The 16,710-nt window shown below is 40.0% G+C and overlaps 1 protein-coding gene across 11 annotated transcripts in view; it reads left to right on the top strand.

Annotated features, from left to right (window-relative positions):
• The window catches only part of syne2a (spectrin repeat containing, nuclear envelope 2a), a 108,689-nt gene that overhangs the window by 20,258 nt on the left and 71,721 nt on the right, over positions 1–16,710 (top strand). For all 11 annotated transcript variants that reach the window (XM_078173918.1, XM_078173925.1, XM_078173919.1 and 8 more), the window contains 21 exons: positions 358–473; positions 845–965; positions 1,130–1,296; positions 1,741–1,891; positions 1,974–2,818; positions 3,178–3,336; positions 3,439–3,589; positions 3,761–3,919; positions 5,377–5,544; positions 5,677–5,778; positions 5,906–6,109; positions 6,268–6,473; positions 8,341–8,448; positions 9,179–9,434; positions 9,836–10,014; positions 11,733–12,042; positions 13,487–13,651; positions 13,814–14,143; positions 14,244–14,380; positions 14,684–14,813; positions 16,490–16,660. In XM_078173918.1, the coding sequence (XP_078030044.1) occupies positions 358–473; positions 845–965; positions 1,130–1,296; positions 1,741–1,891; positions 1,974–2,818; positions 3,178–3,336; positions 3,439–3,589; positions 3,761–3,919; positions 5,377–5,544; positions 5,677–5,778; positions 5,906–6,109; positions 6,268–6,473; positions 8,341–8,448; positions 9,179–9,434; positions 9,836–10,014; positions 11,733–12,042; positions 13,487–13,651; positions 13,814–14,143; positions 14,244–14,380; positions 14,684–14,813; positions 16,490–16,660 (4,335 nt within the window). The remainder of the gene's footprint in view (positions 1–357; positions 474–844; positions 966–1,129; positions 1,297–1,740; positions 1,892–1,973; positions 2,819–3,177; positions 3,337–3,438; positions 3,590–3,760; positions 3,920–5,376; positions 5,545–5,676; positions 5,779–5,905; positions 6,110–6,267; positions 6,474–8,340; positions 8,449–9,178; positions 9,435–9,835; positions 10,015–11,732; positions 12,043–13,486; positions 13,652–13,813; positions 14,144–14,243; positions 14,381–14,683; positions 14,814–16,489; positions 16,661–16,710) is intronic.

Here is a 16,710-nt window from a genome sequence, read left to right as displayed (position 1 = left end):
TAAACATTTTGCCTATACAGCTTTGAATTTGATATGAGACAGATTTTGCTGTAACCTTTCCAATGAACTGGTAACACAAAGCGAAAAGGACTTGTAGCATTAAGCTCATTACATTAGGCTGTTTATGTTGCATATGTTAATTACCCTAAATGAATCTAATTTACTTCATACAATGCATTTAAACTGGTCGTTCCTTAAGAGTCCCTGGTCAGAGGAAAAAAACTCTTACGTTTGATTGGCTGTGACTGACCTGTCCAAGACACAGCACCAGCTGCAGGGCACTAATCCTCTGTAATTGGATAGGCTCACCGCTCCATCTCTTCGTCTTTTCTTCACTGGACTGTTACTATCTTCCAGGCGGTTGTCAGGGGCGACACTGTGGAGACCAAGCAGGAGGCAGAGTGGACCGTCATCTCAGAGACAGCCGCCCTACAGCAGGAAGAGCACTCCTCCAGGCAGGAAGCACAGGAAAGGTATGGATAATATTTCAATTCTTCCTTTTTTGTTGTTTGAAGAACTGTCACTTTAAAAAATGATTTTTTCATAAGTCACTAAGGCTGAAAAATACAGAAGTTACCCTTTTAGGAAGTTCAGGATCAGCAACATCCTCTTGAAGTGACAGTTTTATTAATCTTTAAAACCAATATTTTCAATTTAGCATGGATTTTACTGTCTGTATGAACCATTTTATCTCATTTAACAGTCTGAAATAAGTGAAATAAGAATAAAAACACCAGAGAGATGAACTTGGTGTCACAGATTTCACAGCAGGCTTTGTTCCCCATGCAGCCTTTCAGTCCCAGATAATGTTAAATTTAAACAATGTGTAAATCTTTCACTGTAGGTACAGAAAGTCCCGCTCAGCATTTCAGTCTCAACTCCAGAGGAACAAGCAACATTTGGAGGAGTTTATCTTGGACCCTGTCACCACCTCCACCCTGCAGAATCAAAGGAAGCAACTACAGGCAAGTTGAAGCGTCATTTTAAATCATATGTAGCAATTGTTTGATAATATTAGAATTTCAAATCATGCTCCTAAAGCAGACTAATCTGGTACTTCTTTGCATTTTCTCAAACATTACATTACCACTGACTGTGATTGCTTTGGAAACATGTCTCTCCTCAACAGACTTTAAAGCAGGTGACGCAGACACTAGCGTTTGAGTTTGAGCTCCAGTATGCCCAGATATCCCGGTGCTCCCGTCTGATGAGCAGGGAAGATGTTGGTGAAGTGGAGAGAGACTGGGAGCGGCTGAGTCAGCAGTGGAGAGGCCAACTAATGTGCCTACAGAGCAGGTGCAGTACCTTAATTCTTTAAAAAAGTATCAAAGACCTTTGTATCACTTATCCTTGATTTATAAGGGCTGTAAATGTGGCATAAAATTAGGTTAAAACTTCATACTTTAAGGTCCATTTAGTAGCTGTTTGGGTTCTTTCAATCTTGTCACATCATCTTCATCAACAGATGGAGTTTGCCCTGTTGTCATGGAAGCATAGATATTAAAATTTCCGTTGTCTTTGAGCACTTCAAACACTTCTCGTCCACGTTGACTCAGTGGTTAAGTTTCAGTTTTTATTCTTGACTTTGGAAACAAGTATCTCACCCTAAGGTCCATTTAGTGGTTGTTGTGGAGCTTTTAGTCATATGGCATGGTCGTTATGAGCAGATAGAGTTACCTTATAACCATATTTTATTGTTGTGCATAATAACAAGTTATTAAATGCTTTGGTTTGTGTTAGGATGACATGTTTAGAGAATACTGCTGAGCTGATGGAGTCTGCAGACGATCAGATGGCGCTGATCAAAGGAAAACTGGACCGAATCATCAGAGAGTCTGTGGACATCTCCTCCCTCACCCTGGCTGACTCCAGACTGAAATCTGATTTAAAGGTGCATCTTTTTTTTAGCTTACACTTAAATTTAGAGAGCGAAATATGCAAACATTAATACTAATCCCTCTTGTGTTACCCAGGAGATGGATGTCAGACTGCGGTCTGAGGCGAGAAAGCTATCAGAGCGAGGAGCTGAAGTGAAAAGACAAGAGCTGGAAGCCAAGTTCCCTTCATCGCTCTGCCAGGCTCTCCGCAACACTGTCCATCATCTGGAGCAGCTCAGACAGCAGCTGGAGAAGGTTCAGTCTGCTGCACAGGCTCTGGATCACTTCTTGGCCACAGTGCGGGAAGTCAAGGCCGAGATCCCAACCCTGCTGGCAAAGCAGGACACCAGCAGACAGCGAAATCTGACAGACTGGGAGCAGGAGAGACACTGTTGGCAGGCAGCGATGCAGCAGAGGTTGCAGACCGCTGCGCAACAATCTGACTGCGTTGACAGCACTTTAAAGGCAGTGGGGATGACTCTGACCATGGATGGTGCAGCAGTGACGTGCCAGGATGTGGTGACGTCATTGTCCCAGCAAGCTGTGGATGTGGAGAAAGAGATGGTGAGAGCCAAGAGGAGGGAGAGGAAAAGCGATGATTCACCACATGAGGGGGAAGAACAGGAGCAGGACCATCCCACTCTGAGTAGAATGGAAGAGGAGTCCGGGTTGGAGGCCAAGAGGAGTAGGCTGGAAGAACATGATGAGACAAATACGCAAGGGGAGGGAGACCACAAAGCTCAAACATGGGCGTCTGAAGGGGACGTCTTAAAGGCCAAGGACCAGAGAAGAAGAATAAGCAGCCAGGTTAAGAAAGAGGGAGAAGAGAAGGAGAGTTTGCTCCAGAGGAGAGTTGCCTTGTTGGGCACTCTGAGGGAGATAAGGAGAGCAGCTGAGCAGCTGAGGTTACAGGAGCCCACCCTGCCTGCTCTGCAACACAGGTACAACACTGATGTGGATCCAGTAACCACAATAAAAACCCTTTCAATCATAATTTATCCCGTAAATTCTTCCCTTACACAGCTTTCCAGTTAAAAAATTATATTTTTATACACAACATCTTTCACACACAACACATATATTCTCTATCTGCTTGTTGCATTACTTCATTGCAGTTATTAAAACATCTGTTTATTTTATTGTGCAAGCATTGCCTTATTGGTATTCTGAATATGCTTTAAAAAAAAGCTATTTACAAATGATGTCTCAGAATTTCAGTCTCCTCAGTGCACACCTCTCTTATGCTCCCCCTCTGTCCAAGGGTGACTCCATACATTAATGATTGTTCCATCTCCTGCAGGACTCGAGCATTGACAGAGCTGGAAAGTCGTCTTGCTGCCCACCTCGCTGAGCTGCAGCACATGCAAGATGCAGCTTTACAATCAGAAATCCCTGATGGGAGTCAAACCAGAGAGGGGGAGGATGTCTGGAAAGAGGCCAAAAAAGCTGTATCTGAACGGTAAAGGCAGCAGTATCAGTCCGCTGTGATTTGCTACCATGTCAAGTTATAGTGCCTGCTGAGTTTGGTGCATGTGTATATTGTGTTATGGATCACATACAGGCTGGAGCAGTGTTGCACCCTAACAGAGCTGCTGAAGAAGTTTCAGAGCATTCGTGGTGAGCTGAGTGGGACGCTGCAGAGGGCAGAGAGCACCATCAGTGAACAGGCATCCTACCTGGGAAAAGACAACCTGCAGAGACTGCACACTAAGGTACACCACACTGTTTGATTAATATGAGAAAGGAAGGCATCTGTTATGTAAGTTTGGGTTGTGTGTCAGTCAAAAAGGACCAAATCATTTGTGTGTCCCTAGTTACATTTACAGTTAGGTTGAGTGTTTTATATGTATTGTGTGTGCTTGTGTGTGTGTGTGGTTTCTCAGGTGCAGGACACAAAAGCAGAGCTGAACGGCCTCGGGGACGGCATAGAGGAGATCCGCAATGTCTGCAGGCAGCTTCACACTCATCTACGTAAGATCCCAGAGTGCACCATGATCCCATTTGAGGACGAAGCGGAAGCTCTCATGGACCGCTGGCTGGATGTGAGTAAAGTTTTAACTCGCCTATTAAAGATTTTCTCTTATTGGGCCTCATTCACGATTTTGTGCATAAAAATATTCTTACTCTGCACACAAAATGAGTGTGCACACAGAATTAGTGTCGGATTAATGACGCGTGCATGATGGCTAAATTTGTTCTTACTAGCCAAATTTGTTCTTACCACAGTACCTATGTTAGTCAACCAGAATCATTAATAACTTGACAGGAGCATACTCGCTATTTGCAATCAGCAAACTGCCATGCCTCTGTTTCTCTGGAAATATGTTTGCGTCGAGGAGGTGCAACTTAGACAAAATAGTGAAGTTGTTGTGAGAGAGAAGCATGGCCCCTGAACAAAAAAAGCAGACCAATTTTGCAACGAAAGAAACTGAATTAATTTTGTACCCCCTGAAATTCGAACTGTGGCTCAGGTAAAAAAGAAATGGTTTGATGCTAAAAGCAAAAAAAGAAAATAATCGAAACAAGAAAAAAAAAACCAATGGAAACTAAAATAGTTTTATTTTAGTGCTGACATTCTCTGGGACTAGGACTCTCAGTTTTTATAGCTGAAAATTTTATCATGACAAAAATTGATGAGTATGAAAGGGCCTGAATTTTATAGTCATTTAATACATTTGGCTAATGCGTTATTATTTAATGGTTAATTCATGGTTTTAAACATTGTTGTCTTAAATTAAAAGAGGTTTTAATATGCTATGCATTTAGTTAAAAGGTGCGTGTTTACATCTAAGACAGCCAGGCCTTTGTTATTTGTGGGTTTGCATGGTCTGAGGCAGTTCTAAATTTGTTTGCAGAGTACAAACAAGGTCGGAAAATATTGATGAATCCCAGTTTTGTGCGTGAAACATACACACAGTTTAAGCACAGATTTGTGTGTACGTACTATTTATGAAGGAGGCCCATTGTTTCCAGTGTCTGTGGTATATTATGTTTAATTCATCAAAAGAGCTAGCCAATACAACATTTTTCTTTTTTTCTTTTTGTATCACAGACAGTTTTAGTTTAGTTAATTTTTTGTGAATATTAATACTTTCTCCGTAAGTATGCAAGTATTAATTTTTGTGCTATTACTTTGCAAAATTCCTCACATACTACAATCCTTGGTATGTTGTTTAAGTATAGGCTTTCAAAAGTAGCTATCATGGAGGAAACCTCTCATTGTGATTCAGTGTCAGAAGAGTTTTTAAATTGATATCTATCTGATTTCCTAACAGCTTATCATATTAAGAGTGCATTTTCACACTGTTTTTAAAGCAGGATTTACAGCAAAAATAGTACCTCCTTTTTGTTTTATGTGTCACAAATTCCAAGCGTTAACTTAAGTGTCATGTAGTGGATAATTATCATTGCAAATATCAGATTTTTCAGGTCTTTGGTTAAGCTGGGTTGCGTGCTCTAAGAAGAGTGCTAGTATTTATCGCAGCTCAAATCTTTGCAGGTGTCAGAAAGAACAGATTCCCGCCTTGAAAACCTGCACGTTGGCCTGACTCTGTGGGATGGGGTCCTTGAGCTGGGAGCAGATGTAGAGAGCTGGACCACCAATAAAGTAGCAGTATTTGCTCAGTCTCCATCCTTTGAGACAGAGGACAACATCAGGACCATGCAGGTAAAACTGTGCTGCTGTGTCATATTGTAGTACACAGGTGTGTTCCAGTCTGGGCTGCTATGTGAAGTTAAATGCTCCTTAGATTTCTAAAAGTGCTTTAAACAAAGATCATCTCCCTCTAACTGTCACCAGAATGAAATTGCAGCCCAAGAGGAGAAAATGGAGCGTTTCCACAGAAGAGCAGCTGAGGTTCAGGCACTGCTTCAAAGCACAGAGCCCCCTCTGGAGCTGCAGGTACAGCACGCAGCTTCTGTGTTTAGGATGTGGGTGTTTCTAATGTAAATGTAGCTGCTAGAATGGACAGGTACAGCTGATCAAGTGGAGTTACTCCATGTCTCTTGATTGATTTTTGTTTGTCAAGGTTGTGGAGACCCAGATGAGGAAGAAGATAGAGCAGCTGAAGGAGCTTGTTTCTGAAGCTGAGGATGTTTACAGGCAGATGGTGGCTGCAAAGGAACAAATCACTGCCAGGATGAGTGAATGCTTCAACTCCCTCCAGAGGATTCAAGACTCCCTTCTCACTCTCAGTGGTCTGGATGTTGCAACAGTGCTTGCAAAGCTTAAGGTAAGTGTTTAAATGATATGAATAGATTTATATGTGTACATGCCATAGACTGTTAAATTAATGGATGTAGCTAATGTGACATCACCCATTGGTTAGTGGACATTGATAGGTGATGCTTTGAAATGCTGTCAGTAACAGTTGCTTATTTTATTCTGTAGAATCTATTGTTTGAGCTCCAGACGCAGGATGAGCAGGCAGAGAGTCTGCTGGAGGATCTTCAGGTTATGGCCTCCATAGCGAGTTCAGTCAGCCTGCAGAGTCTGTCTGCAGATGCCATTCAGCTGCAGGATAAAGTCAGAAACACCCACCAGCTCTTCTCTGAGGTGGACGAAGAGACTGAGAGGAACATCCAGGCTCACAATAGGTAACAACTCCAAGTTCATGTTTCAGTTACAGCTGTTATGTAATGCTTGATTGTCTCTACTTAAACATGTGGCATGTATGCACACATTCAACCAGGAATGCAACATCTGCACATTACAATAAGTGCATAGGAGAGCTGCTGGGCAGGTATTTCTGGAGCTGGTTCTGATACTACTCCTTTGTCTAATAGTTGATTGATCACTTAATTGTGTTTCAAAGGTTGTCATGTGGGGATCTTCATAAAGAAACAAAACATGGAAAGCAGACTCCAGCTGACTGAACATCGTTGTGAACAATAATAATAATAAAATACATATTTACAATATGTAAAAAATAAATAAATAAATAAATAAATTATATTTATTTATTTAGCACTTATCTAAACAAGGTTACAAAGTGCTTCACAAAGTGCATAAAAATAAGACAACAAAACAATACAATATTTTTTTAAAAAAAAGAGTCAAAACATCTGTCTTTGTGCGACAAAATGTTGTGTGTGAATCTATATTATCTGTCCAATATTTGAGATTCTAATGTTAAGCCTGATTCCAAATTATTTTTCAGATTTCAGGAAATCAAAACAACACAGTAGAGGTGCAACGATTAACGATTAGTTGTCAACTATTAAATTAATTGCCGACTACTTTGATAATCAATTAAAAGGTTTGAGGGTTTTTTTTAAGACAAAAAAAGTCAAAAATCTGTGATTACAGCTTCTTTAATGTGAATATTTTCTGGTTTCCTTCCTCTTGTATGATGGTAAACGGATGCATGAGGGACAAAACAAGACATTAGAGGACGTTGTCTTGGGCTTTGGGGAACACTGAGCAAAACTTTTCACCATTTTGTGAAGTTTTATAGACCAAGAAACTAATATATTAATAGAGGAAATAATCGTTAGATTAATTGACAGTTAAACTAATGGTTAGTTGCAGCTCTGTTAGACAGTGCTAAATGAAAGCAGATGAAGGTCTGACCACAAACTCATTTTTAAGTGCTCTGTTGCACTTTTATTTTACTTTTTCACGTTTTTAAACATATTATATTTTACAAAAAAAACATCTACATTTGATGTGCTGGGTATTAAGACTCATAATTCTGTTTAACTATACCTCAACTAGATTTAGAGGATAAGGTTGTCGAAATTCTGTATTTTTATTTGTGTCAGCGAATCCTTTTAAAACAATAATGTGTTAGTCTGTCTTTAGATACTTTAAGACATCCTCTGTCTGTTTGTGGCACTCAGCAGAAGTTCATGTGTTGCAACTGAAAATGTGCAGCAAAGCTTTAAAAACAGATCACAAAAATATATTCTTCTATTTTTACTAAAAGGCTGAATCATTCCTTAAAATATCTGGGCAGTGTAGTTTCTGGCGAACGTTACTTAAACATGAGTAAATGGTGCATTTGTTGGGCTGTATTTGCAGCTACAGATTTGACCTGTTATTGAACATTTACAGCAGCTGCGACAGTGAATGTGGGATTGACTCAATATAAACTAGAGTGCTTAGGTTATTTGTAATTACGGAACGTGTCACCCAGTGCAACAGTGTGGTTCATTTATATTTTTTTTGCACAACACTGGAGGTCTCAGCCACATACTGGTAATACTTACAATACTTCTTTTATCCAGAAGAATTAATACAGAATATTTCCAGACTTATCCTCTGTAACTGACACAAGTCGTGAGTACCAGTTATCTTAAGGATTCATACAGGTCAAACTTGTTTTATGAAGTCTGTTTTTATATTCTGCGACAGAACCAATTTCTCATGATGTCACTTTAATCTACAGTGTATTGTGCTCACTGTACGTACTGGTGTCTGTCATGCCTATGCCTGCATTTCTGCTGTGTGTGTGTGTTGTAGGCTGCAAAGGGAGGGTGAACATTTGAAACAATGGCTGCAAAGCATTGAGGAAAGAGTAGCGAAGGAGGAGGACGTTAGTCTCCTGCAAGAGGAAGCACTTCAACAAAGGTAAACTGCTTTCTGATTTCAGATGTGTGCTGTCCATCTATGTGTGGAAATATGAAAATCGTGCACGAAGGTCTGGAGGTCAAACTGTATCAAAAGCTTCTAAGAGATAGAAAAACTAAATCATAACGTTAATGTAAATGTGTTCAATTATGTGCAGAAGGCTGAAGAAAGTAGTAATAATCTGTAATCCAGCATGCTTGAACAGCACTTTCTTCTTGTGATTGTGATGAGTCAGGAATGATGGAGGTTGTATAGCTTGTTATTGCCCAGAGACGACTGACTCATCCTTAACTACATGACTGTTTGTTGTCATGCAAAAGGCTGGCTGGAGATCACGGAATAATTAATGACACAACTCATTATTATTCCCACTTGTTATTTCTTTTGATAATGAAGGAGCTGGAAGATTTAAAAGGTGTTTGATGTTTTTAAATTTAACATAATCACATTACCTTGAGGAAGTACACTGTTTGGAGGGTTAAGGATTGGTGTAGACTGCTGTAGCTTAAGCTTTTAATACAGTGCAGCATCATGTTACACACATAGCAGTGCAGTTATAAGTGTGTACTCCAAGTTGGATGATGCAGAGACTCTCTCATACTTTGATACATTGCTTTAATACAGAACTATTGATTAAATGTTGGTACATCTAAGTCATTCTCAGTCCCCTCATTAACATTTGAAAGTGGGAATAAGTGAGCTCACCATCACCTGTATCTATTCTGTCCAGGGCGAGGACAGAGGCCCTCCATCAGCTTGTGTCTTCCTTACGGAGGAGCACACTTCGGCAGTGTGCTGTGGTGGAAGAGAGCAGCAAACTGCTGCAACGATACCACAACTTTCAAACCAGCAGACTGCATGGCTGTACAGAGAAGCAGAGCTCTCTGAGCAGGGAATCCCCTCAATCCTGGGTTGGAGATCTGAGACGAGCTGATGACTCTCTCAGTATGCAGAGTGGTGTGGAGCAGAAACTTCACCATGCTCAAGTAAGAACACATTACCTACTCTGACTGAGCTGCTCAGTTTGTTTACATATCTCCGTAACTCCTCAAGTCTGAATCACATGTGAGCCAAGTGCCTCCTTCATTCTGCGGTGAGAGAAATTAATGATATCATATTCCAAATAAGTATTTTTTTACTTTGTTCTCATGTAGTTTTAAGAAGGCAGTTGTTGCAGTAGTGTGTAGTGTTGTACAAGGGCGTGGTCACACAGATGAGTTGTTTGTTTTCACCTGTTTCTACTTGTTCTCCAATAAGGAGTGTCCATTTTGGCAGGCGGATTTGTATGCGCAGACAAAAAAAGACAATCAGCAACTCACTATTCAGCTGCTGCAGTGACAGATCAGTGTGATCGCAGCGTGACTAATATGTAAAAATAAAATTTCAGGCTGCGGTGAGTGCGACGACAGAGAAGGAGGCTCGTCTCGAAGAGCTCAGGGTTACTGGAGACTGTCTTAGCCACAAAATGTGTGATGAGGACAACGTAAAACTGGACATTCAGGACACCACTGAGGAAGCAGAGGAGCAGGGGAAGGACCTCCTCCAGTCAGGTCAGCCTTGTCACAGGTGAGTGGAGCCAGATCAGACTGTTGAGACACCCCTGACGTAAAGCTATAGCAGGGATGTGTAACAGCAGGAATCTGGTGATACGATACGAATCACGATAAGATAATGTGATATATTTAAGGTGTCTGCACGTCCTTTAAAAGTTTCAAAATGTCTTAAATTCAATTTAATAAATATTAGGTCCCGAAAATCATTAAGCAGTCTTACATTTGAATTTGAATTCAAATTATGCTGCATCAGATAACACACTCTGTCAACACATAACCCTGTACTCTGTTCTTACCCATTGGGACATGCTTATACTTCATTAACCCTGCTCACTTTGCACTTGTCATATTTACCTGTAGAGAGAAATTGCTACATTGCTGTGTGGAAGAAAGTAATGGTTAGATTAATTAAAGCAGCACCTGGTTATCTAAACTAAAGGAAACCGTTTTTACCTAAGACTGTCATCTGTATTAGACCAGAAGTGCAATATGTATTGATGTTTACCTGCTGTGTGTATTTAAATATGTAAAATTGGGGTTTATCTAAAAAATAAGGTCTTGAATTCAATTAAACCTTGTCTTAAAAAGCATTACATTCAGTTTTCTGACACCTGTAGAGTCGCTGATATTGCAATACTGAAAGCATGGAGGTAGAGTGCTATTTTGTTGAACCTAATTTTAGGAAAACTGTCATGTCGATTATAACATCCAACATCATGGGGCAACTGGGGCAAAGGAATTTACATTAACACATTCCTTGCATGTAAACTAATTAAGTTAATTAAAAATCGATACAGCGTTTTCAAAAATCAATACAATATCACGAAACATAATATCACATTATTTTCTTACACCCCTAAGCTACATCGCAACATACAGGACTTGTTGATTCCTCGCCTGTCCATTTACCAAGATTTACTCCCCTCCAGCTAAGTTTCTCCCTCTCTTCATTTTCCCAACTCATCCACCGGCCCTGCTTTGCCTACGAGACTGCTCTTGTCAAACTAGCAGCCTCTCCTTGCCTCTGAAATTCTTCTACACCCTCTTTCCTCCTGCCAACTGCTGGTGCTTTGTTCCATGTACAGTAGGCTGTGGTATGCTGAGTCCAAACCCCCCCACACCCATGCTGTACCTGCATTGCAAACTCCCTGCCTGGGCCTGTAAAACTGCCTTCCTAGGGTTACTCTTTCTGTACTTCATACTGCTGTATACCTAGACTTCTAGAGCACCATCTTCAGTATTGCTTTTGCAAATTTAAACTCTGTTAAACTGGTTGTAGGGAGCTCCAAAATATCATGTAAGGCAGAGTGGGGCCAGCAACTCTCTATATCTTCCCTACCTTTGAAATGGGTTCATCATACACTGTCAGGGGCCACACAGTTTGAGTTTGGTCCAATGTCCCTGTACTCTTAATGTCTTCCACTAAGAGCTGCATCATAGCACCTACCTAAACCTTTAACTTGCTCTTCTAACACTCCTCGTCCATATAAAACCAGCACACCCTTTACAATAGAAATACTCCTTGATTCCTCTGGCTTATCCTTCATCCCAGCCCACTTTGTTATACGGACTTTCAGTTGGCGTGCTAAGCCGCACCCCAAATGCACCCTCATCAGAGTGGGGTCAAAGCACACCCGACCCACCTCCATCCAGAAACTGCCTGTGAAGTTGTAGTAGTATTGTAATTCAGAATGCTCTGTTATTCTCTCTTTGTTTCTCTTGGTCCACCAGTGCTCTACAACCTGATCCAGACCTCACCTCCTCCTACCTGGACGGAAAACAGCAGGCCTGCCGCAAAGTGGAGGAGCTGCAGCGCAGAACTGCTCAGCTCCCCACTTTATTCCCGTGGCCTGGCACTTCTGAGCGCAGACAAACCTGCCTTGTAGCCCATCAGCTGCAGGATGAGGCTGAATCCCTGCAATTAACTCTTACCAGCCTGGCTGAGCAGAGGACAGAGCTGGCTGAACAAACCGACAGCACCGGCGATCCCTCCTCGGCTGAGGTGGACACCTGCTTGTCATCACTGATGGAGGAGGTGAAGGTAAAACTTTTCATGTCCAAGTGATAAGCTTGTTTTAGCACAGTGATTCCCAAACAGGGGTACTTGTACTTCTGCAGTTGCATGGGAGTGCATGACAATCACCATCCAAATATGATTACAAATTACATTACAAATAGTAATTATATAACATTGCAAATTGGTGATGCTGGTCTTTATTATATTAACTTTTTTATAGTTACTGTCACAGTAACCGGCAAGCTACTGCTGAAACACACCTCTTATTAACCTGAGAGTTGTAGCACCAACATGTTGTCCTTTATATCACGTATAAACGAGTCAGCAGCTTGACATAGTTAGCTAAAATTAATGGATAAACAGGTGAAAACATTTGCTAAATTTAATGGAAAAGCAGTGCAATTGTTAGCTAAAAATAATATAAAACAGTCACAATAATTAGATAAAGGTTTTTGATAAACAGTTGAAACCAAAAGTGAAAACAGGTGAAATAGTTGGCTAAAAGTAGAAGATAAACAGGTGGAATAATTAATTAAATTATTGGAAAAACAAGTGAACACATTAGCCAAAAGTAATGGAAAAACTAAAAAAAAGTTAACAATAATAATAATAATAATAATAATAATAATAATAATGATAATAATACTATAAAAAAAAGAATAATATAAAAACAGGTAAATAATTATATAAAAACACATACTATAATTAGATAAAGGTATTTAACAGTTGAAAGAAAGTCCAAAAGTTGACAGTTCAAAGAGTTAGCTCAAAGTAATAGAACAACAATGAAATTATTTTCCAAAAATAATATGTAAACAGTTGAAATAGTGAGCAAAATGTAATGGATAAAATGTTAAATAATTAGGTAAAGGCTGAAATGTGCAGCATTAGCTACCAGTAATGGATAAATGGATAAAAGGTCCACCCTCTGCCACTCAAAGTGGTCTTATAGCTGAACATCTTCATCACCATAATCAACAATTTTTTTTATATTCTGCCCTCCTTTACCTTTTTAAATGCCAAAGAATCAGAAACAGGATTCGATAAGTACCATAATGATTATCAGTATTAGATACAGGACTTACAAGACCTAAATGATTACTCAAACATAATTCCTCATGTGCAATGTAAATTACAGTAAAATAAATTACAGTTAATATGAACGGTGTCTCATGTGGCAGAGTTACACGTTTACCATTCCCCTTTTTAAATCCTGAGCAAAACAAATTTCCACTCCCCACTACCTAAAAATATTTTTAAAAAAAATTCACTTCATGTGGCGTTAATATCCACCTAAATATCCGTTGAGATTAACATATTTGGAGCATTTGGATTTGTTGAGTCGAAGTGATACTTGAGCTCATCTGATAGGGATGTCAGAACCACTGGTTTACTATAATCACAGTAAGTCTGTGAAATGATACATAAGCCCTCTGACTGTGACTTGGTTTGCCTGAAATGTCCACAGGGTGTGTGTTCCCGCCTCGAGGAAGGTGTGTGTAATGAGGAGCATTTTGGCCAGTCACTGCAGGACTGCCGCCATAAATTGACATCCCTTCAGGAAAGGATGTCAGCCTGTCAAGCCCAGGAAGAAAGCTCAGCTGGACTGATCACTGATGTACCCGCTCTGGAGGTGAGGTTCATTAAGTTAACTGACCTGATAAATCATACCATGTTACAGTTTTTTTTTCATATTCCCTCTGCATTAAGGGGATGGAGAATTTTCCAACACTAGGCCACCTCTATTGTATTTCTCTTTATAAGAACATTATTTGTTATTCTTTCTACTTTTCAGGCTTTGCTACAAGAAGTAACCGACATAGAAAAAGATCTTTTACAAATAGTAACACTCAAGGACTCCATCACAGCTAGTCTAACAGCAGAGGCCCAGGCCAGCCTCTCCCAGCAAGTCAGCAACCTCCAAAGCCACAAGAGGGCACTAGACAGCAGCATCAGAGAACATCTGGCCCTGCTCACAGAAAACAGGAACCTGAGAGTCCAGCAAGTGAAGGAAGAGATCTCCTGTGTGCAAACAACTCTGAAAGATCTGGCTGAAAATCTGAGTGGGAACTGTGAAGTTTCGCCTGATACCAACCAGCTTAAACAGCAGTGGTACACATTACAGGTATCATTGAAATATCCTTTATAATGCTGCCAATTAACAGTGTATAACAAGTTCATGGAGGAATATAGAAGCATTAACAAAGCATTTATGTCCCTCTCAGGACTGTGATACCAGGCTGACAGAGCTGGCTGCAAGAGTTAATGACCTGAAGAAGACTGGAGAGTTGGGCATCTCTCAAGAGCCGCTGCATGCTGAAGTCACTTTGACTGTTGAGGCTGTTGCTAAAGACCTTAACAGGTACTTCACCTCATTATGTAATTATCAGGGACCTGCATGGAGGTAAATGGACATTCATGCAGCTCAAAATTAAATTGTTTTATGCCACAAATTTGGCAGAGAATCCTCTTCTTTAAAAAAAAAAAAAAAAAAGTCAAAGGTTTCTGGACCTATGGCAGAGTTCTTGAAGGAGTAAGATGGATTAGGGTTAGGGTTAGGGTTTCGAATGTAATTATTAAAAAAAGGGTTGGAATAAAGGCTCCATGTATTTAAACTCATTTTCCCAAACTTGTTTGTTTTCTCTCTCTCACGTTCTCACCGTAGCATCACGTCCGCTCTTCTACAAAAGAAGCAGGAGTGTGCTGAAAACACTGCTAACAGGGTGAGACAGCTAATCAGCCAGCTACAGAAGTGGAGTCAAACAGTACGAGCTGAACCATCATCACACAGCCAGGTACAACTCACCAACGTGTCCTTACATTTGTCCATGAATGCTCAGAATATTAACGAATATGCACATTTATATAACAAACTTAAAAAATGTTCTTTTGTCCTCAAACAAAAACAGAAGTAAATATTATCAACAATTCAATCTCATTTATTCAGTTAGATTCAAATGATCAGGTTGTCTTTTTCTGTTACACACCATAAAAAGTTCAAACCCAACAATGGGTTTCCTTGTGGCTTAATACTTTAAGACATCCCCACCCTGTCTGTGGCTCACGGCCTCAAGCCCATTGATTCCTGCTGACGATTCAAATCTGTAAAAACTGGTCACAAATGTATACTTTAATCTTTAAAAGGTTCTGTAGTTTCCTTAAATAGCTGGGCACTGCAGTTTTTAGCAAATATTACTCAAAGAGACCTAAATGGTGCATTTGTTGTGGACTATTTGATCTTTTGATGGATTTTATTGTCTTTAAAAAATGTAGAAAATGGCCAGTCTCATCCAACATGAGCACTTTTAAATTTTGCAACAGTGAAGACTAGGAAGTTTTTAAAAACGATGCGATTGTCTGTTGTCTCGAACTTCTGGAATCAAATCCTTGCACTTTGTGTTAATACCAACACTACTACCTTTTGCTACATCTACCTTAGACAAAACCCTTGATTTCTTTACCCAGCAGGACTTTACGGTCTGTTGTTGAGCTGTTTTTAAAATGCCATCGGTTCATCCTCTGCTCTTGAATAAGACAACAAGAGGCTGTACATTGTGAACATAATAAACAGTCCTCACAGGGACTAATTTTGTCAAAGGTTTGCTTTTTGGGATTAGTAAAGATCAGAAACATGTTGGGACTCATTTTCCATCAGCTTTACCAGCTGCTGCTGCCAAGGTCTCTGAAAGCTACACTCCAACTGTGCTATTCCTGTTCTGCTGGTCTTCGTCATTATAGTCATAATTATGTACATTATTATGCTGATGTCTGTGAAATAAAATGACAACCCTTTGTTAATGTGGTTGGAGAAGATTCTCAGTCATCCAGGTCATGGTAATCATAAGTGCTGTATCGTAGCCAATTGGACTTGCTGGAGTTTCTTGAAGACGTTTCACCTCTCATCCAAGAGGTTTCTTCAGTTCTCTTTATTAATCTTAAAATGCAACATTATGCACCTTAGCAACTTGTACATCTAACTAGTGCATCAGTTAGATTTGGTGTTCATTCTTGAAGAAAATATCTCAACAAATATCAGATTGATTGCCATGACATGTTGTACCAACATTCATGGTGCCCAGAGAATGAATCCTAATTACTTTGATGATCCCTTGATTTTTCATCTAGTGTCATCAGCAGGTCAAAATGTTCACATGTCCTGTAAATATCCCAACATCTACAGGATAGATTGGCACAAAATTTTGTACAAACATTCAGGGTTTCCAGATGACGAATCCTAATGACTTTGGTGATCCCATGGCTTTTTCTCTCGCACCACCATGAGGTAGATATGTGTGGTATTGAGTAAAATGTCTCAGCAGCAAATGGATAGACTGCCTTTAGGTTGTTTGTAGACATTCATGTTCCCCCCAGGATAAACTGTAATAACCTTGAATAATGACATTCTGAAGTATAGTTCACTTGTAAAAACATCTACTTTATTGAGTTTATGTATCTGTCTGTGTTCTTGCAGGCGGCTTTGAATGAGGGTTTGAGACTTCAGCAAGATCTTCGTGAACTGCTGTCAGAACGAGATATTCTTCTATACCGTCTGGGGAAAAAAGTGACAAAGAAACTGCAGAAAAGGGCCTCAGCTGCTCTCAATGAAAGCACACTTGCACTTGAAACCTTATCCAAATTCCTGGTGAGCTTCTAAAAATTCACAGAACTGTACCATCCAATACTATAACTGAT

The sequence above is a fragment of the Epinephelus lanceolatus genome, chromosome 13 (assembly GCF_041903045.1).
Source record: "Epinephelus lanceolatus isolate andai-2023 chromosome 13, ASM4190304v1, whole genome shotgun sequence".
NCBI lineage: Eukaryota > Metazoa > Chordata > Actinopteri > Perciformes > Serranidae > Epinephelus > Epinephelus lanceolatus.
Note: the sequence above shows the minus strand (reverse complement) of the source record. Positions and strands in the feature narration are given on the sequence as shown.